This window comes from Macrobrachium rosenbergii, unplaced genomic scaffold, assembly GCF_040412425.1.
Source record: "Macrobrachium rosenbergii isolate ZJJX-2024 unplaced genomic scaffold, ASM4041242v1 13865, whole genome shotgun sequence".
NCBI lineage: Eukaryota > Metazoa > Arthropoda > Malacostraca > Decapoda > Palaemonidae > Macrobrachium > Macrobrachium rosenbergii.
In genome coordinates, this window is record NW_027100716.1 from 248,059 (window position 1) to 270,885 (window position 22,827).

The 22,827-nt window shown below is 31.9% G+C and overlaps 1 protein-coding gene across 1 annotated transcript in view; it reads left to right on the top strand.

Moving 5' to 3' along the window:
• The first annotated feature begins 1,136 nt into the window (after positions 1-1,136).
• LOC136837811 (alpha-2-macroglobulin-like protein 1) overlaps positions 1,137-22,827 on the top strand; it is a 68,340-nt gene continuing 46,649 nt past the window's right edge. Inside the window, exon 1 of the mRNA XM_067102715.1 lies at positions 1,137-1,212. Within this exon, the coding sequence (XP_066958816.1) occupies positions 1,137-1,212 (76 nt within the window). The remainder of the gene's footprint in view (positions 1,213-22,827) is intronic.

Sequence of the window (22,827 nt, forward strand, 5' to 3'; positions counted from 1 at the left end):
AAATAATTGAGTTACTCATATTTTCACTATCAGTAACAAAGTAAAATATTTGAATGCACATGCCATCTTTTCTCAGTGATCGGTGAAAATATTAGGCTTCTTTTTGTTATATATAGGAAATTACTTTTACTCACATATAATTAGTGAACCATAGGAAAGAAAAATGGTTATTAACATAATGAAAAGCATCAATATCAAATATAATTTAGACAATGGACCAAGTTTCCGGTCTCTCAAAATCAATTGTTTGCTAGGAATGTCAAGGTTTACCTTGAAAATTGAAGATTTATTTCAATAATTACTCTGACTAACGTGAAACAAAGTTAGAAACCAATTAGCAAACATTATATGATAATCATAGTTTTCTCACTTTTTACATTATGGTAATATTAAAAATAGAACGCTGATCCCAGTATAATAAAACACAACATATTGCCAGGCAACAAATATAGCGACTAAAGAGAAAAATGTGCGGCGGTCTATGAAAGGAAACACCAATGGTGTAAACATGGAAATCAACAAAAATATAACAAGTAAAGTTATCATTTTTCTCTCTCTCTCTCTCTCTCTCTCTCTCTCTCTCTCTCTCTCTCTCTCTCTGAGTCCTGAAGTCTTTAGCACTTCTCATTTGTGAGCAAAATGAACTAAGAGCATTATAGTAATAATGAAAGTAAATGAAACCTCAATAGTTAGGAATGAAAATTTTTAAAAAATTTTTATAATGCTGTAAGTTAGCAATAACATTTATTTTAAATGTGAGGTTGATGGTAGTGATTAAGGTTTAAACAAGGTTTTGCGCATATCTGCGCCGGTGAGTCGCGGGTGTTCATAGGGACAAGGCTCAAGTCTTTAAAAATAATATTAATATTTAAATATGGACAAAGAGACTTAGTATAGTCCATACCTGATGAACTCCATATTCTTTGAAAGTTTGAATTTCAAGTCACTGGCCCCTGTGGGCTTGTTCCATATGAACAGGTTTCATCTACTGAATAATAATAATAATAATAATAATAATAATAATAATAATAATAATAATAATAATAATAATAATAATAATAATAATATTGACTTTTATTACAATATTCAATCAGAAATCGTTCGTCTGGGTTCAGGTTCTATTGTTGAGGATCGACATGTTTCGACCAGCTCGTTGGTCATCCTCTGGACTGGTTGCAGGAGGTCTGAAGAAACGAGGTGCTCAAACTGTTGGTACCAATAATAATAATAATAATAATAATAATAATAATAATAATAATAATAATAATAATAATAATAATAATAATAATAATAATAATAATAATTTTAAATTCTCAAAAAGATATCAGAAAATGAAGATGGAGAAATAAAACTCAGTTCTGCGTTGTTTTCTGTTCTTATGAGAATCGACTCATTGCCCAGTCTCAGTCTCGGCTAAAACTGAAACGAGACGTTGTGTGGCGGGGAGGGGGGAGTGCCATCAAACCGCACCTCGCGCGATGCCTGTTTCAGCTTTGCAAATGACCCCATTCTGGTCCCAGCACTTAGCAACCCTTTTCATTCCTTTTACTGCACCCCCGTTCATATTATCTTTCCTCCATCTTAATTTCTACCGTCTCCTAACAGTTTTTTCATAGTGCAACTGCTTTGAGGTTTTCCTCCTGTAATACCTTTCAAACCTCCTTTACTCTCAATTTCCCTTTCAGCGACAAATGACCCCTTAGGTCCCAGCGCCTGGACTTTGGCCTAAATTGTATATTCCAGTTCCAGCAAACTTTCGTTTCGCCTCAAATTTCGAGTTGTATTTAACCTTGTTTTATTTTTTTAATGCCGGCTTCCAAATACATAGAAAGTATTTTTTTTTCTTTCACGTCCACCGACAATTTCAGTTGCCGTAAAATGCCTGCCTGAGCTATCGTGATTTGTCATTTTTGGGACACTGTCTACAGATGTCCAACAAGGTAAAGAAAAAGTGTTCAAACACCTGCTTGTTACCTTCGATAGGCTGCAGTTCCATGACCATCAGGAAACACCTGCCACGCATTTGTTCCGAGATAACGAAAGCTATAAACACCAACAAGTGATCGGATAGATACTAACCGAAAAGAAAAATTTCGTAACAACGTTTGACCTCTTTTTGAAATATAGTACACTTGGGAGCTTACACAATTGCTCAAAAAAATTAAGATGAAAATGAAACTAAACTTGATTCTTATGGGTATGAGAACCTTCTCAGACAATTTTGTCATTGAGCTTTTTATGATTCCGAGTTTTCTTTTTAAGGTGATGGTTCTATTTATACATTTATTCTAATTTACGTTCACTTATCCCAGTCATTGCTGGAAAATTACAGAAATAATTTTTGTGTGTGTGTGTGTGTTGTGATGTGTGTGAGTTTTCTCAATCTAAGCTTGTTGGTAATTGGTCTTTAAACATCACTGATCGAAGGATTTACAGGTTTTATATTCTGGATCTTCAGGGTTTATATTTTGGGGTTTATATTTTGTGTGCTAGGTTTTATATTTTGTGTGTATTTTGTGTGGGGTTATATTTTTAGTTTTCTGGGGTTTATATTTTGCTTATATTTTGGTTGCTACAGTTCAATTCCAGGATATTTTGCTACAGGGTTTATTTTGGATGCTATTTATATTTTGGTTGCTACAGGGTTTTATATTTTGGTTGCTGCAGGGATTATATTTTGGATTATTTATTTTTGTTGCTACAGGGTTTATATTTTGGTTTACAGGGTTTATATTTTGGTTGCTACAGGGTTTATATTTTGGTTGCTACAGGGTTTTATATTTTGGATGCTACAGGGTTTATATTTTGGATTTTTGCTACAGGGTTTATTTTTTGTTGCTACAGGGTTTATATTTTGTTTTGCTAGGTTTATATTTTGATGCTACAGGGTTTGTATTTTGGATACTACAGGGTTTATATTTTTTATTTTTATATTTTGGATGCTAAAGGGTTTATATTTTGGATGCTACTATAGGGTTTATATTTTGGATGCTACAGGGGTTTATATTTTGGATGCTACAGGGTTTATATTTTGGATGCTACAGGGTTTTATATTTTGGTTGCTACAGGGTTTATATTTTGATGTTGCTTTTATATTTTGGATGCAGGGTTTATATTTTGGATGCTACAGGGTTTATATTTTGGATGCTTTTGGACAGGGTTTATATTTTGGTTGCTACAGGGTTTATATTTTGGTTGCTACAGGGTTTATATTTTTTGAATATTTACTGGATTGTTCATATTTTATGCTATAGGGTTTATATTTTGGTTGCTACAGGGTTTTGGATATTTGCCACAGGATATATTTTGGATTTATATTTTGCTACTACAGGGTTTATATTTTTTGGATGCTACAGGGTTTATATTTTTGTATGCTTTTATATTTGGTTTATAGGGTTTATATTTTGGATGCTACAGGGGTTTATATTTTGGTTGCTACAGGGTTTATATTTTGGATGCTATTTATATATTTGCTACAGGGTTTATATTTTGGTTGCTACAGGTTTTATATTTTTGATGCTTTCTATTTTGGATGCTACAGGGTTTATTTTTGGATGCTACAGGGTTTATATTTTTATGCTACAGGGTTTATATTTTATTTTGGATGCTACAGGTTTATATTTTGATGCTACAGGGTTTATATGTTTGGATTATTTATATTTTTGGTTGCTACAGGGTTTTATATTTTTATATTTTGCTACAGGGTTTATATTTTGGATGCTACAGGGTTATATTTTGGTTGCTAAGGTTTATATTTTGGATGCTACAGGGTTTATATTTTGGTATGCTACTAGGGGTTTATATTTTTGGTTGCTACAGGGTTTATATTTTGGTTGCTATGGGGTTTATATTTTAGGTTTATTTTGTTTTATATTTTGAATGCTATAGGGTTTATATTTTGGATGCTACAGGTTTATATTTTGGTTGCTTTTATATTTTGGATGCTACAGGTTTATATTTTGGATGCTTACTAGGTTATATTTTTGATTGCTACAAAGTTTTATATTTTGGATGCTACAGGGTTTATATTTTGGCTTTATATTTTGGGTTTTATATTTTGGATGCTACAGGGTTTATATTTTGGTTGCTACAGGGTTTATATTTTGGATGCTACAGGGTTTATATTTTGGTTGCTACAGGGTTTATATTTTGGATGCTACAGGGTTTATATTTTGGTTGCTACAGGGTTTATATTTTGGATGCTACAGGGTTTATATTTTGGTTGCTATTTTGGGTTTATATTTTGGATGCTATTTATATTTTGGATGCTAAAGTTTATATTTTGGTTGCTACAGGGTTCATATTTTGGATGCCACAGGGTTCATTTTTGGATGCTACTTTATATTTTGGATGCTACAGGGTTTATATTTTGGATGCTACAGTGTTCAAGGGTTCATATTTTTGGATTGGGTTTTATACAGGGTTTATATTTTGGATGCTACAGGTTTCATATTTTGGATGCTACAGGGTTCATATTTTGGATGCTACTAGGTTTATATTTTGGATGCTAAAGGGTTTATATTTTGGATGCTACAGGGTTTATATTTTGGATGCTACAGGGTTTATATTTTGGATGCTAAAGGGTTTATATTTTGGATGCTACTGGGTTTATATTTTGGATGCTACAGGGTTTATATTTTGGATGCTAAAGGGTTTATATTTTGGGATGTTATGGATGCTAAAGGGTTTATATTTTTGATGCTTTATAGGGTTTATATTTTGGATGCTACAGGGTTTATTTTTTGATGCTACAGGGTTTATATTTTGGATGCTACAGGGTTTATATTTTGGATGCTACAGGTTTATATTTTGGATGCTACAGGGTTTATTTTGCATTTTGGTTTTGGATGCTACAGGGTTTATATTTTGGATGCTACAGGGTTTATATTTTGGTTGCTACAGGGTTTATATTTTGGATGCTACAGGGTTCATATTTTGGGATGCTACAGTTTTTATATTTTGGATCTACAGGGTTTATATTTTGGATGCCATAGGGTTTATATTTTGGATGCTACAGGGTTTTATTTTTGGATGCTATTTTATATTTTGATTGCTATAGGGTTTATATTTTGGATGCTACAGGGTTTATATTTTGGATGCTACTGGTTTTATTTTGGATGCTTTTTATTTTGGATTTTTTATATTTTGCTGCTACATATTTTTGGATGCTACAGGGTTTATATTTTGGATGCTACAGGATTTATATTTTGGTTGCTACAGGGTTTATATTTTTGGATGATTGGGTTTATATTTTCTTGGGATTAATATTTGCCTTTTATATTTTGTTTGCTATGCTACAGGGTTTTATATTTTGTTGCTACAGGGTTTATATTTTGGTTTATGCTACAGGTTTATATTTTGTATGCTACTATTTATATTTTGGTTTATATTTTTGGTTGCTACAGGGTTTATATTTTGGTTGCTATAGGATTTATATTTTGGATTTGCTACAGGGTTTATATTTTGGATGCTACAGGGTTTATATTTTGGTTGCTAGGTTTTTTTGGATGCTATTTTGATTGCTACAGGGTTTATATTTTGGATGCTAAAGGGTTTATATTTTGGTTGCTACAGGGTTTATATTTTGGATGTTACAGGGTTTATATTTTTGCTACCCAGGGTTTATATTTTGATACTACATATTTTGGATGCTACAGTTTCATATTTTGGTTGCTACAGGGTTTATATTTTGGATTGCTTTAGGTTTATATTTTTGGATGCTGGTTTTATATTTTGGATGCTACAGGGTTTATATTTTGGATGCTAAATGGGTTTATATTTGGATGCTACAGGGTTTATATTTTGGATGCTGGGGTTTATATTTTGCCACAGGGTTTATATTTTGGATGCTACAGGGTTTATATTTTGGATGCTTGGGTTCATATTTTGTTTGCTACAGGGTTTATGGGGTTTATATTTTGGATGCTACAGGGTTTTTATATTTTGGATGCTAAAGGGTTTATATTTTGGTTGCTATTTTTATTTTGGATGCTACAGGGTTTATATTTTGGATGCCAAAGGGTTTATATTTTGCCAAAGGGTTTATTTTTTGGATGCTTTTATTTTGGATGCCAAATATTTTGGATGCTACAGGGTTTATATTTTGGATGCTACAGGATACTACAGTTTTATATTTTGGATGCTACAGGGTTTATATTTTATATTTGGATGCTATATTTTTGATGCTACAGGTTTATATTTTGGTTGCTACAGGTTTATATTTTGGATGCTACAGGGGTTTATTTTGGATACTACAGGGTTTATATTTTGGATGCTGCCAGGAGGTTTATATTTTGATGCTATAGGGTTTTATATTTTGGATGCTACATGGTTTATATACAGGGTTTATATTTGGATGCTAAAGGGTTTATATTTGGATGCTACAGGTTTATATTTTTGGATGCCACAGGGTTATATTTTGGGGTTTATATTTTGGATGCTAAAGGTTTATATTTTGGATGCTACAGGGTTTATATTTTGGATGATTCAAGGTTTATATTTTGGATGCTAAAGAGGTTTATATTTTGGATGCTACAGGGTTTATATTTGGGTTTATTTTTTGCTACAGGATTATATTTTTGGATGCTACAGGGTTTATATTTTGGATGCTACAGGGTTTATATTTGGATTGCTACAAGGTTTATATTTTGGATTTTTATATTTTAGTTGCTACAGGATGTTTTATATTTTGGATGCTATAGGGTTCACAGTTTATATTTATTGGGTTTATATTTTTTGCTGTTACAGGGTTTATATTTTGGTTGCTATTTTGGGGTGTTTATATTTTGGATGCTACAGGTTTATATTTTGGATAGTTTTGGGGTTTATATTTTGGATGCTATTATAGATTGTACAGTGTTTATATTTTGGATGGGGGTTTATATTTTGGATGCTACAGGGTTCATATTTTTGGATGCTACTGAGGGTTTATATTTTGGATGCTATTTACCTTTTTTGCTACTATTCATATTTTGGTTTATATTTTGATGATGCTACAGGGTTTATATTTTGGATGCTACAGGGTTTATATTGGATTTGCTACAGGTTTCATATTTTTGGATGCTACAGGGTTTATATTTTGGTTGCTACAGGGTTTATATTTTGGATGCTATTTATATTTTGGATGCTACAGGGTTTATATTTTGCTACAGGGTTTATATTTTCATAATTTTTGATGCTACAGGGTTTATATTTTAGTTTTATATTTTGGTTTATTTTATATTTTGGATGCTACAGGGTTTATATTTTGGATGCTAAAGGGTTTATTTTTGGATGCTATAGGGTTTTATATTTTGGATGCATTTTTTATTTTGGTTGCTATGCTACAGGGTTTATATTTTGGCTAGGTTAAAGGGTTTATATTTTGGATGCTAAAGGGTTTATATTTTGGTTGCTACAGGGTTTATATTTTTGTTGCTACAGGGTTTATATTTTTTTAGGATGCTTTTATATTTTTGATGCTACAGGGTTTATATTTTGGTTTACCACAGGGTTTATATTTTGGTTTATATTTTGCTACAGGGTTTATATTTTGGATGCTAAAGGGTTTATATTTTGGATGATTCTAGGATTATATTTTGGTTGCTACAGGGTTTATATTTTGGATGCTACAGGGTTTATATTTTGTATGCTACAGGGTTTTTATTTTGTTTGCTACAGGAATTATATTTTGGTTGCTACAGGGTTTATATTTTGGTTGCTACATGGTTTATATTTTGGTTGCTATAGGGTTTATATTTTGGTTGCTACAAGGTTTATATTTTGCTACAGGGTGCTACATTTTTTGTTTATATATTTGGATGCTACAGGATTTACATTTGGTTGCTACTATTTTGGATGCTACAGGGTTTATATTTTGGTTGCTACAGGGTTTATATTTTGGATGCTACAGGGTTTATATTTTGGATGCTACAGGGTTTATATTTTGGATGCTACAGGGTTTATATTTTGGATGCTACAGAGTTTATATTTTGGATGGGTTTTATATTTTTGGATGCTACAGGGTTTATATTTTGGATGCCACAGGGTTTATATTTTGGATGCTACAGGTTCATATTTTGGATTACAGGGTTTATATTTTTGGATGCTACAGGTTTATATTTTGGCTAAAGGGTTTATATTTTGGATGCTACAGGGTTTTATATTTTGGATGCTACAGGGTTCATATTTTGGATGCAAAGGTTTATATTTTGGATGCTATTTTGGAGGGTTTATATTTTGGTTGCTACAGGGTTTATATTTTGGATGCTACAGGGTTTATATTTTGGATGCTACAGGGTTTTATTTTGTTTTATATTTTGGATGCTACAGGGTTTATATTTTTGGTTTATATTTTGGATACTATAGGGTTTATATTTTGGATGCTACAGGGTTTATATTTTGGATACTGCAAGGTTTTATATTTTGGGTTTATATTTTGTTGGATGCTACAGGGTTTTTTATATTTGGTTTGCTATTTTATATTTTGTTTGCTACAGGGTTTATATTTTGGATGCTTGCTACAGGGTTTTATATTTTGGATGCTATAGGGTTTATATTTTGGATGCTACAGGGTTTTGGCATATTTTGGATGCTTGGGGATTAGGTTTTATATTTTGGTTGCTACAGGGTTTATATTTTTGATGCTACAGTTTATATTTTGGTTGCTACAGGGTTTATATTTTGGATTGCTATGGAGTTTTTATTTTGCTACAGGGATTATATTTTGCTGGTTTTTGGATGCTATATTTTGGATGCTATTTTGGGTTTATATTTTGGATGCTACAGGGTTTATATTTTTGGATGCTACAGGGTTTATTTATTTGGATGCTACAGGGTTTATATTTTTGGATGCTAAGGGTTTATATTTTGATTCAAGGTTTATATTTTGGAGGGTTTATATTTTTGATGTTTTATGCTACAGGATTTTATATTTTAGTTTGGTTTATATTTTAGGGTTTATATTTTGGATGCTATAGGGTTTATATTTTTGGATACTACAGGGTTTATATTTTTTTACAGGGATTATATTTTGGGGTTTATATTTTATTTCATATTTTGGATGCTACAGGGTTTATATTTTGGTTACTACAGGGTTTATATTTTTTGGTTGATACAGGGTTTATATTTTGGATACTACAGTGTTTATATTTTGGATGCTACAGGGTTTATATTTTTGGTTGCTGCTACAGGGTTTATATTTTGGATGCTACAGGGTTTTATATTTTGGTTTATGCTAAAGGGTTTATATTTTGGATGCTACAGGGTTTATATTTTGGATGCTACAGGGTTTATATTTTTGGATGCTACAGGGTTCATTTTTATATTTTACTAGGTTTATATTTTGTTTATATTTTGCATACTACAGGGTTTATATTTTGGATGCTGGTTCAGGGTTTATATTTTGATTGCTACAGGGTTTATATTTTGGATGCTACAGGGTTTATATTTTGGATGCTACAGGGTTTATATTTTTAGGTTTATAATTTGGTACAATGATGGTTTATATTTTTGGATGCTAATATTTTGCTGGTTTATTTTGATATTTTTATTTTTAGCTGGATGCTACAGGGTTTATATTTGATGCTACAGTTTTTATATTTTGTTTTGCTATAGGGATTTTATTTTTTTCTGCTACAGGTTTATATTTTGGTTTTTGATTGCTATTTTATATTTTGGTTGCTACAGGGTTTATATTTTGCATGATACAGGTTTTATATTTTGGTTGCTAGGGTTTATATTTTGGTTGCTACAGGGTTTATATTTTGGATAGGATTTATACAGGGTTTATATTTGGATGCTATAGGGTTTATATTTTGATATTTTGCTGGTATAGGTTTATATTTTGATGGGTTTATATTTTGTTGCTACAGGGTTTATATTTTGGATGCTACCGGGTTTATATTTTGGATGCTACAGGGTTCATATTTTTAGTTTGCCACAGGGTTTATATTATATGGATGCTTACAGGGTTTATATTTTGGATGCTACAGGGTTTATATTTTTGGATGCTACAGGGTTTATATTTTGGATGCTACAGGATTTTGGATGGATAGGTTTATATTTTGGTTACACATTTTTGATGCCACAGGTTCATATTATGGATGCTACAGTGTTTATATTTTGGATGCAAAAGGGTTTATATTTTGGATGCTACAGGGTTCATATTTTGGATGCCACAGGGTTCATATTTTGGATGCTACAGGGTTTATCTTTTGGTTGCCACAGGGTTTAAATTTTGGATGCTACAGGGTTCATATTTTGGATGCGACAGGTTTTGGATGCTACTTTTTGATGCTAAAGGGTTCATATTTTTGGATGCTTCATATTTTGGGTTTTATTTTGAATGCTACCGGGTTTATATTTTGCTGCTTTTTATATTTTGATGCTACAGGGTTCATATTTTGGATTTATATTTAGCTACAGGGTTCATATATTTTGGTTTATGCTACAGGGTTTATATTTTGGATGCTACAGGGTTTATATTTTGGATGCTACTGGGTTTATATTTTGGATGCTACAGGGTTTATATTTTGATGCTACAGGGTGATGCTACAGGGTTTATATTTTGAATGTTACAGGGTTTATATTTTGGATGCTACAGGGTTTATATTTTAGTTGCTATAGGGTTTATGTTTTGGATGCTACCGGGTTTATATTTTGTTTCCTACAGGGTTTATATTTTGGATGCTACAGGGTGTATATTTTGGTTGCTATAGGGTTTATATTTTGGATGCTATAGGATTTATATTTTGGATGCTACAGGTTTTATATTTTTCATCACAGGTATTTTGCTATAGGTTTATATTTTCTTTGTTACAGGGTTTATATTTTGGATGCTACAGGGTTTATATTTTTGCTACTTTTACAGGTTTATATTTTTGCTACAGGGTTTTATTGCTATAGGATTTATATTTTTGGATGCTACATGGTTTATATTTTGGGTTGCTATTCGTTTTATATTTTGGATGCTACAGGGTTTATATTTTTGGTTGCTATAGGGTTTATATTTTTGGATGCTACAGGGTTTATATTTTGGTTGCTATAGGATTTATATTTTGGATACTACAGGGTTTATATTTTGTTAAGCTATAGGATTTATATTTTTGATTGTTTTGGAGGTTTATATTTTGAATGCTATAGGACTTTATATTTTGTATGCTACAAGGTTTATATTTTTGTTTTATATTTTGGTTTATAGTTTGGATTTACTAGGTTTTATATTTTTGTTGCCACCGGGTTTATATTTTGGATGCTACAGGATTTATATTTTAGTTTGCTACAGGGTTTATTTGGTTGCATATTTTTGTATGCTACAGGGTTTTATATTTAGGATGCTACAGGAGGTTTATATTTTGGTTGCTACAGGGTTTATATTTTGGATGCTACAGGGTTTATATTTTGGTTGCTACAGGGTTTATATTTTGGATGCTACAGGGTTTATATTTTGGATGCTATAGGGTTTATATTTTGGTTGCTACAGGGTTTATATTTTGGATGTTACAGGGTTCATATTTTGGATGCTACATGGTTCATATTTTGGTTGCTACAGGCTTTATATCTTGGATGCTTCAGGGTTTATATTTTGGTTGCTACAGGGTTTATATTCTGGATGCTAAAGGGTTTATATTTTGGATGCTACAGGGTTCATATTTTGGTTGCCACAGGGTTCATATTATGGATGCTACGGGGTTTATATTTTGGATGCTACAGGGTTTATATTTTGGATGCTACAGTGTTCATATTTTGGATACCACAGGGTTCATATTTTGGATGCTACAGGGTTTATATTTTGGTTGCCACAGGGTTTATATTTTGGATGCTACAGGGTTCATATTTTGGACGCTACAGGGTTCATATTTTGGATGCTACTAGGTTTATATTTTGGATGCTAAAGGGTTTATATTTTGGATGCTAAAAGGTTTATATTTTGGATGCTAAAGGGTTTATATTTTGGATGCTACAGGGTTCATATTTTGAATGCTAAAGGGTTTATATTTTGGATGCTAAAGGGTTTATATTTTGGATGCTACTGGGTTCATATTATGGATGCTACAGGGTTTATATTTTGGATGCTAAAGGGTTTATATTTTGGATGCTAAAGGGTTTTTATTTTGGATGCTACTGGGTTCATGTTATGGATGCTACAGGGTTTATATTTTGGATGCTAAAGGGTTTATATTTTGGATGCTACAGGATTCATATTTTGGATGCCACAGGGTTCATAATTTGGATGCTACAGGGTTTATATTTTGGTTGCCACAGGGTTTATATTTTGGATGCTACAGGGTTCATATTTTGTATGCTACAGGGTTTATATTTTGGTTGCCACAGGGTTTATATTTTGGATGCTACAGGGTTCATATTTTGCATGCTACAGGGTTTATATTATGGATGCTACAGGGTTTATATTTTGAATGCCACAGGGTTCATATTATGGATGCTACAGGGTTTATATTTTGGATGCTACAGGGTTTATATTTTGGATGCTACTGGGTTTATATTTTGGTTGCCACAGGGTTTATATTTTGGATGCTACAGAGTTCATATTTTGGATGCTACCGGGTTCATATTTTGGATCCTACAGGGTTCATATTTTGGATGCCACAGGGTTAATATTTTGGTTGCTACAGGGTTTATATTTTGTTAATTTATTTTAGTTTATGCTACAATTTTTTATATTTGGATCTACAGGAGTTTGTATTTTACTGCAGAGGTTTATGTTTGGATGCTACAGGGTTTATATTTTGGATGCTACAGAGTTTATGTTCTGGATGCTACAGGGTTTATAATTTGGTTGCTACAGGGTTTATATTTTGAATGCTACAGGATTTATATTTTGGATGCTACACGGTTTATATTTTGAATATATTTCTTGGATGCTACAGGGTTTTACATATTTTTAGCTGCTACAGGGTTTACATTTTAGATGCTGGGGTTTATTTTTGGATGCTACAGGGTTTATATTTTGGTTGCTATAGGGTTTATATTTTGCCGATATAGGTTTATATTTTGAATGCTACAAGGTTTATATTTTTTTAGTTATAGGATTAATATTTTGTTACCACAGGGTTTATATTTTTTGATTTGCTATGATTTATATTTTGGTTGCTACAGGGTTTATATTTTGGTTGCTATAGGATTTATATTTTGGATGCTACAGGGTTTATATTTTGGTTGCTATAGGATTTATATTTTGGTTGCTTCAGGGTTTATATTTTGGTTGCTATAGGATTTATATTTTGTATGCTACAAGGTTTATATTTTGGTTGCTATAGGATTTATATTTTGGTTGCTACAGGGTTTATATTTTGGTTGCTATAGGATTTATATTTTGTATGCTACAGGCTTTATATTTTTGTTGCCACAGGGTTTCTATTTTGGATGCTACAGGGTTTATATTTTGGTTGCTATAGGATTAATATTTTGGATGCTACAGGGTTTATATTTTGGTTGCTACAGGGTTTATATTTTGGATGCTACAGGGTTTATATTTTGGTTGCTATGGAGTTTATATTTTGGTTGCTACAGGGTTTATAATTTGGTTGCTATATGGTTTATATTTTGGTTGCTACAAGGTTTATATTTTGGATGCTACAGGGTTTATATTTTGAATACTTCAGGGTTTATATTTTGGATGCTACAGGGTTTATATTTTGGATGCTACAGGGGTTTATATTTTGGATGCTACAGGGTTTATTTTGTGTATGCTACAGGGTTTATATTTTGGATGCTACGGGCTTTATATTCTGGATGTTACATGGTTCATATTTTGGATGCTACAGGGTTTATATTGTGTATGCTACAGGGTTTATATTTTGGTTGCTACAGGGTTTATATTTTGGTTGCTACAGGGTTTATATTTTGGTTGCTATAGGGTTTATATTTGGGTGCTACAGGGATTGTATTTTGGATACTACGGGGTTTATATTTTGTATGCTACAGGGTTTATATGTTGGTTGCTATAGGGTTTATATTTTGTTTGCTACAGGGTTTATGTTTTGGATGCTACTGGGTTTATATTTTGGATGCTACAGGGTTTATATTTTGGATGCTACAGGGTTTATATTTTGGATGCTACAGGGTTTATATTTTGGTTGCTACAGGGTTTATATTTTGGATGCTACAGGGTTTATATTTGTGTTTATGCTGCACTGGTTTATATTTTGGATGCTACAGGGTTTATATTTCTTGGTTGTTGGGTTTATATTTTGTTGCTGGGGTTTATATTTTGGATGCCACAGGGTTTATATTTTGGATACTACAGGGTTTATATTTTGCATGCTGGGGTTTATATTTTGGATGCTACAGGGTTTATATTTTGGTTGCCACAGGGTTTATATTTTGGATGCTATAGGGTTTATATTTTGTTGTTTTTGACTACAGGGTTTATATTTTGGATGCTACAGGGTTTATATTTTGCTTTTAGATTATATCTTGGATGGGTTTATATTTATTTTGGGTTTTATATTTTGGATGCTACAGTGGGTTTTTTTTGGATATGTTGGGTTTATATTTTGGTTGCTACAGGGTTTATATTTTGGATACTACAGGGTTTTATATTTTGATGCTACAGGGTTTATATTTTGCTGGGGTTTATATTTTGGATGCTACAGGGTTTATATTTTGATGCTATACTACATGCTACTAGTTTATATTTTGATTATATTTTGGATACTATGGGGTTTATATTTTGGATGCTACAATATTTTGGATGCTATAGGGTTTATATTTTGGATGCTATATTTTATTTTGGATGCTAAAGGGTTTATATTTTGATGCTACAGGGTTTATATTTTGATTATTTATATTTGGATGGTATATTGTCGATGCTAAGGGTTTATATTTTGGATGATACAGGGTTTTATTTTGATTATTTTGGATGCTACTTTGACTATTTTATTTTGATGCTACAGGGTTTTATTCTGGGATGCTACAGGGTTTATATTTTGTTTGCTAGGAATTATATTTTGGTTGCTTTTTATATTTTGGATGCTACATGTTTATATTTTGGTTGCTATAGGGTTTATATTTTGGTTGCTACAAGGTTTATATTTTGGATACTAAAGGGTTTATATTTTGGCTTTATATTTTAGTTGCTACAGGGTTTATATTTTGGATGCTATTTTTGATGCAGGGTTGATTTTGGATGCAGGCTACATGGTTTATATTTTGCTTGTTAGATATTTTGATGCTATATTTTGGGTTTATATTTTGGTTTTATATTTTGATGCTGGGTTTATATGGATGCTACGGGTTTATATTTTGGATGCTACAGGGTTTATATTTTGATGCTACAGGGTTTATATTTTGGATATTTTGCTAAAGGGTTTATATTTTGGATGCTACAGGGTTTATATTTTGGTTGCAGGGTTATATTTTGCTGCTACAGGGTTTATATTTTGGATGCTACAGGGTTTATATTTTGGATGCTACAGGGTTTATGTTTTGAATGCTGGGGTTTATATTTTGCTAGGGTTTATTTTGATGCTAAAGGGTTTTATATTTGCTGTTACAGGGTTTTATATTTTGGTTGCTACCAGGGTTTTATTTTGATTGGCTTTATTTTGAGGATTTATATTTTGGATGCTACAGGGTTTATATTTTGGTTGCTACAGGGTTCATATTTTGGTTGCTACAGGGTTTATATTTTTGATACATTTTGGTTTATATTTTGGTGCTTTTGAAAGGGTTTATATTTTGGATGCTACAGGGTTTATATTTGGTTGCTACAGGGTTTATATTTTGGATACAGGGTTTATATTTTGGATATTTTGGATGCCACAGGGTTTATATTTTGGATGCTACAGGGTTTATTTTTGGATGCTACAGGTTTTATTTTGGATGCTACAGGGTTTATTTTGGATGCTATTTTTTGGATGCTACAGGGTTTATATTTTTTTTGCTACAGGGTTTATATTTTGCTACAGGGTTTATATTTTGGTTACTACTTTATATTTTGGATGCTACAGGGTTTATATTTGATTTACAGGTTTATATTTTGATGCTAGATTGTTTATAGGGTTTATTTTGTTGCTACAGGGTTTATATTTTGGATGCTACAGGGTTTATATTTTGGATGCTACAGGGTTTATATTTTGGATGCTACAGGGTTTATTTTTGGATGCTACAGGGTTTATATTTTGGATGCTACAGGGTTTTATATTTTGGATGCTACAGGGTTTATATTTTGGATGCTACAGGGTTTATATTTTGGTTGCTACAGGGTTTATATTATTGGATGCTACAGGGTACTATTTTTTGGATGCTTTTATATTTTGGGTTTTATATTTTGGTTGCTACAGGGTTTATATTTTGATTGCTACAGGGTTTATATTTGATGCTTTGGTTTATATTTTGATGCTACAGGGTTTATATTTTGCTACAGGGTTTATATTTTGGATGCCACAGGTTTTATATTTTGGATGCTAAAGGGTTTAGAGTTTATTTATTTTTGGATGCTATAGGGTTTATATTTTGGATGCTACCTGGTTTATATTTTGGATGCTACAGGGTTTATATTTTGGGTTTTATATTTTGGATGCTACAGGTTTATATTTTGTTGCTACAGGTTTATTTTTGGTTGCTAGGGTTTATATTTTGATACTATAGGGTTTATATTTTGGATGCTACAGGGTTTATATTTTGGATGGATTAATATTTTGAGGTTTATATTTTGGATTGGGTTTATATTTTGCTACAGGTTTATATTTTGGATGCTATATTTATATTTTTGGATGCTACAGGTTTATATTTTGGTTGCTACAGGTTTATATTTTGGATATGGGTTTATATTTTGGATGCTACAGGGTTTATATTTTGGATGCTACTGGTTTTATATTTTGGATGCTACAGGGTTTATATTTTGGATGCTATTTTATATTTTGTTTGCTACAGGGTTTATTTTTTTGTTGCTACAGGGTTTATATTTTGGATGCTACAGGGTTTATATTTTGGTTGCTACAGGGTTTATATTTTGGATGCTACAGGTTTATATTTTTATATTATATTTTGGATGCTACAGGGTTTATATTTTGCTGGGGTAGGGTTTATATTTGGTTACAGGGTTTAGGGTTTATATTTTTGGATGCTATAAAGGTTTATATTTTGGTTGCTACAGGGTTTATATTTTGGATATTCTGGACAGGGTTTATATTTTGGATGCTACAGGGTTTATATTTTGGTTGCTACAGGGTTTATATTTTGGATGCTGTTGTTTATATTTTGGATGCTACAGGGTTTATATTTTGGATTTTTGGGGTTTATTTTTGGATGCTACAGGGTTTATATTTTGGGGTTTATGCTACAGGGTTCATATTTTGGATGCTAGGGTTTATATTTGGATTTATATTTTGTATGCTACAGGGTTTATATTTTGGATGCTACAGGGTTTATATTTTGGATGCTATGGTTATATTTTGGAGGGTTTATATTTTGGTTGCTATAGGGTTTATATTTTTGGGGTTTATATTTTGGTATGCTACAGGTTTATATTTTGATGCTACAGGGTTTATATTTTGTGGGTTTATATTTTGGATGCTACAGGTTTATATTTTGATGCTATAGGGTTTATATTTTGGATGCTATGGATGCTACAGGTTTATATTTTGGATGGCTACAGGGTTTATATTTTGGATGGGGGTGCTACAGGGTTTATATTTTGGTTGCTACAGGGTTTATATTTTGAATGCTACAGGGTTTATATTTTGGATGCTACAGGTTTATATTTTTAGTTTATTCGTTTATATTTTGATGCTATTTATATTTTGTTGATATTGGTTTATATTTTGGATGCTACAGGGTTTATATTTTGGTTTATAGGGTTTATATTTTGGATGCTACAGGGTTTATATTTTGGATGCTACAGGTTTATATTTTGGTTGCTACAGGGTTTATATTTTGGATGCTACAGGTTTTATATTTATATTTTATTTTGGGCTACAGGGTTTATATTTTGTATGCTACAGGGTTTTATATTTTGATGCTACAGGGTTTATATTTTGGATTTATATTTTTGCTACAGGGTTTATATTTTGGATGCTACATGGTTTATATTTTGGATGCTATAGGTTTATATTTTGGATGCTACTATATTTTGGTTTATATATTTTGGATGTTTTTATATTTTGTTGCTAAAGGGTTTATATTTTGGATGGCTTTATAGGGTTTTTATATTTTGGATGCTACAGGGTTTATATTTTGGATGATTTATATTTTGCTATAGGATTTATATTTTAGTTGCTACCAGGGTTTATATTTTGGATGATTAGGGTTTATATTTTGGATGCTACAGGTTTAGGTTTTATTTTGGATGCTACAGGGTTTATATTTTGGATGCTACAGGGTTTATATTTTGGATGCTACAGGGTTTATATTTTGGCTACAGGGTTCATATTTTTGGTTGCTACAGGGTTTATATTTTGATGCTACAGGGTTTATATTTTGCTAAAAGGTTTATATTTTGATGCTACAGGGTTTATATTTTGGATGCTACAGGGTTTATATTTTGATGCTACAGGGTTTATATTTTGGATGCTATTGGGTTTATATTTTGAATGCTACAGGGTTTATATTTTGGATGCTACAGGGTTTTTGGATATTTTATTTTGGATGCTAAGGGTTTATATTTTGGGTTTATATTTTGGATGCTACAGGGTTTATATTTTGATGCTAAAGGGTTTATATTTTGATGCTACAGGGTTTTTTTGGATGCTATTTTATTTTGGATGCTACAGGGTTTACATTTTGGATGCCACAGGGTTCATATTATGGATGCTACAGTGTTTATATTTTGGATGCTACAGGGTTTATATTTTGGATGCTACAGGGTTCATATTTTGGATGCTACAGGGTTTATATTTTGGATGCTACAGGGTTTATATTTTGATGCCACAGGGTTTATTTTTGATGCTACAGGGTTCATATTTTGGATGCTACAGGGTTCATATTTTGGATGCTACTAGGTTTATATTTTGGATGCTACAGGGTTTATATTTTGGATGCTACAGGTTTATATTTTGGATGCTACAGGGTTCATATTTTGGATGCTACAGGGTTCATATTTTGAATGGATTAATATTTTGTATAAAGGGTTTATATTTTGGATGCTACAGGGTTTATATTTTGGATGCTACAGGGTTTATATTTTGGATGCTACAGGGTTTATATTTGGATGCTACAGGGTTTATATTTGGTTGCTACGGGCTTTATATTTTGAATGCTATATATTTTGGATGCTACAGGGTTTTGTTATTTATATTTGGATGCTACAGGGTTTATATTTTGTTGCTACAGGGTTTATATTTTGGATGCTACAGGGTTTATATTTTGGCTATAGGGTTTATATTTTGGGTTTTATATTTTGGATGCTACAGGGCTTTATAGGATTTATATTTTGGATGCTACAGGGTTTATATTTTGGTTGCTAGGGTTTATATTTTGGATGCTACAGGGTTTATATTTTGGATGCTATGCTACAGGGTTTATATTTTGGTTGCTATAGGTTTTATATTTTTGGATGCTACAGGGTTCATTTATTTTTTGGATGCTACAGGGTTTATATTTTGGATGCTATAGGGTTTATATTTTGGATGCTACAGGTTTATTTTGATTTACAGGGTTTATATTTTGGATACTATGGGTTTATATTTTGGGTTTATATTTTGGATGCTACAGGGTTTATATTTTGGATGCTACAGGGTTTATATTTGGATGCTACAGGGTTTATATTTTGATGGGTTTATATTTTGGGTTTTATATTTTGGATGCTACAGGGTTTATATTTTGGATGCTACAGGATTGTTTAATGCTAGGGTTTATATTTTGATGCTACAGGGTTTATATTTTGGTTTATATTTTGGATGCTACAGGGTTTATATTTTGGGTTTATATGCTACAGGGTTTATATTTTGGTTGCTACAGGGTTTATATTTTGATGTTATAGGGTTTATATTTTGGATGCTAAGGGTTTATATTTTGTTTTATATATTTGGTTGATTTTGGATGCTACAGGGTTTATATTTTGCTTGGATTTATATTTTGGTTACTACAGGGTTTATATTTTGGATGCTAAATATTTTGGATTATATTTTGGATGCTACAGGGTTTATATTTATGGATGCTAAAGGGTTTATATTTTGCCATGGGTTTATATTTTGGATTACAGGGTTTATATTTTGGATGCTACAGGGTTTATATTTTGGATGCTACAGGGTTTATATTTTGGATGCTACAGGGTTTATATTTTGGTTGCTACAGGGTTTATTTTGGATTTGGGTTTATATTTTAGGAACTACAGGGTTTATATTTTGGATGCTACAGGGTTTATATTTTGAATGCTACAGGGTTTATATTTTGCTACAGGGTTTATATTTTGGTTGCTACAGGGTTTATATTTTGGATGCTATTTTATTTTGGATTACATGGATGCTACAGGGTTTATATTTTGGATGCTACAGGGTTTATATTTTGGATGCTATAGGGTTTTATATTTTGGTTGCTACAGGGTTTATATTTTGGTTGCTACAGGGTTTATATTTTGGTTGCTACAGGGTTTATATTTTGGATGCTACAGGGTTTATATTTTGGATGCTACAGGGTTTATATTTTGGTTGCTAAATATTTTGTTAAGGGTTTATATTTTGGATGCTACAGGGTTTATATTTTGGATGCTACAGGGTTTATATTTTGATGCTACAGGGTTTATATTTTGGATGCTACAGGGTTTATATTTTGGATGGGTTTATATTTTGGATGCTTAATATTTTGGTTGCTACAGGGTTTATATTTTGATGCTAAAGGGTTTATATTTTGGATGCTACAGGGTTTTTATTTTTGGCTATGCTACAGGGTTTTATATTTTGGATGCTACAGGGTTTAAATTTTGGATGCTACAGGATTTGTGTTTTAGTTGCTACAGGGTTTATATTTTGGATGCCACAGGGTTTATATTTTGGATACTACAGGGTTTATATTTTGGGTTTATATTTTGGATGCTACAGGGTTTTATTATTTTGGATGCTAGGGTTTATATTTTGATTTTACAGGGTTTATATTTTGGATGCTACAGGGTTTATATTTTGCTACAGGGTTTATATTTTTGATGCTATGGTTTTATATTTTGGATGCTACAGGGTTTATATTTTGGATGCTACAGGGTTTATATTTTGGATGCTACAGGGTTTATATTTTGAATGCTACAGGGTTTATATTTTGGATGCTACAGGGTTTATATTTTGGATGCTACAGGGTTTATATTTTGATGCTACAGGGTTTATATTTTGGGTTTATATTTTGGATTACAGGGTTTATATTTTGGATGCTACAGGGTTTATATTTTGTTTATAGGGTTTTATTTTGGATGCTACAGGGTTTATATTTTGATGCTATTTTATATTTTGTTTGCTATAGGGTTTATATTTGGATGGTTTATTATTTTGGTTGCAGGGTTTATATTTTTGGTTGCTATAGGATTTATATTTTGGTTGCTACAGGCTTTATATTTTGGATGCTACAGGGTTTATATTTTAGTTTATTTATTTTATTTTGGATGCTATAGGGTTTATATTTTGGTTACTGGTTTTTTGGATGCTAGGGTTTATATTTTGTTGCTACAGGGTTTATATTTGAATGCTAAAGGTTTATATTTTGGATGCTACAGGGTTTATATTTTGGATTTATGCTACAGGGTTTATTTATATTTTATTTTGGTTGCTATAGGGTTTATATTTTGGTTGCTGCATAGGGTTTATATTTTGGTTGCTACAGGGTTTATTTTTGGATATTTTATATTTTGGTTGCTACAGGGTTTATATTTTTGGTTGCTACAGGGTTTATATTTTGGATGCTACGGGGTTTATATTTTTGGATGCTACTGGGTTTATAATTTGGATTCTACAGGATTTATATTTTGGTTGCTACGGGGTTTATAATTTGGATTCTACAGGATTTATATTTTGGTTGCTACGGGGTTTATATTTTGGATGCTACGGGGTTTATATTTTGGATGCTATGGGGTTTATATTTTGGATGCTACGGGGTTTATATTATGGTTGCTACAGGGTTTATATTTTGGTTGCTACAGGATTTATATTTTGGTTGCTTAGAAAATATTTTGATCTAATTTTCACCATTGCATATATATAGGCCTACCAGTTTTCAGCGTGTGATATTTGTTATTATTGCCATTTTTTTACCCCTCTCTCTCTCTCTCTCTCTCTCTCTCTCTCTCTCTCTCTCTCTCTCTCTCTCTCTCTCTCTCTCTCTCTCTCTCCAAAAACACAAAAAATAGCTTTGTCACATAAGCCTCTGTGGCCATCTGCTAGTTTAGGTATGGGATGTGTCGTACCCACGAGACTAAAATACTCTACCCAGAAATTGATGTTGACCACCTTGCAATTAACTGTACCTAAATATCTCTTCCAGGTGATGCCACGGATCCCAGAATCAGGACGAAACAAGTTAAAAAAGAGGAACATTACTGACTTATTGTGAATCCAGACGTACAAGCAACCGCGCGTGCTTGAAGATACGTTGAAGATGATGGCTGGGATGAAAGCTAAGTTATTGAACCCACGAAGAACAGGTTTGCTGAGGAATCTAAGTACCGGTTGTACTACATTAGATTCAAGGTGTTTTGTTTCCTTTGTAAACAGGGCTTTATAATTAACTTCTGCCGCAAATAGTTTAGTTTTTAGCATTCAGTATGGAATAAATGGAAAATGGAAAATATTGCGAAGTGAAAGGTCACGTCACTAGAATGTCTCTTGTCTTAAGCAAGTGATCTTTATAAATTCTTTTCTAATTTCTTAACTGAGACCTCGAAGAAATTAAAATGATTCAACCATATAT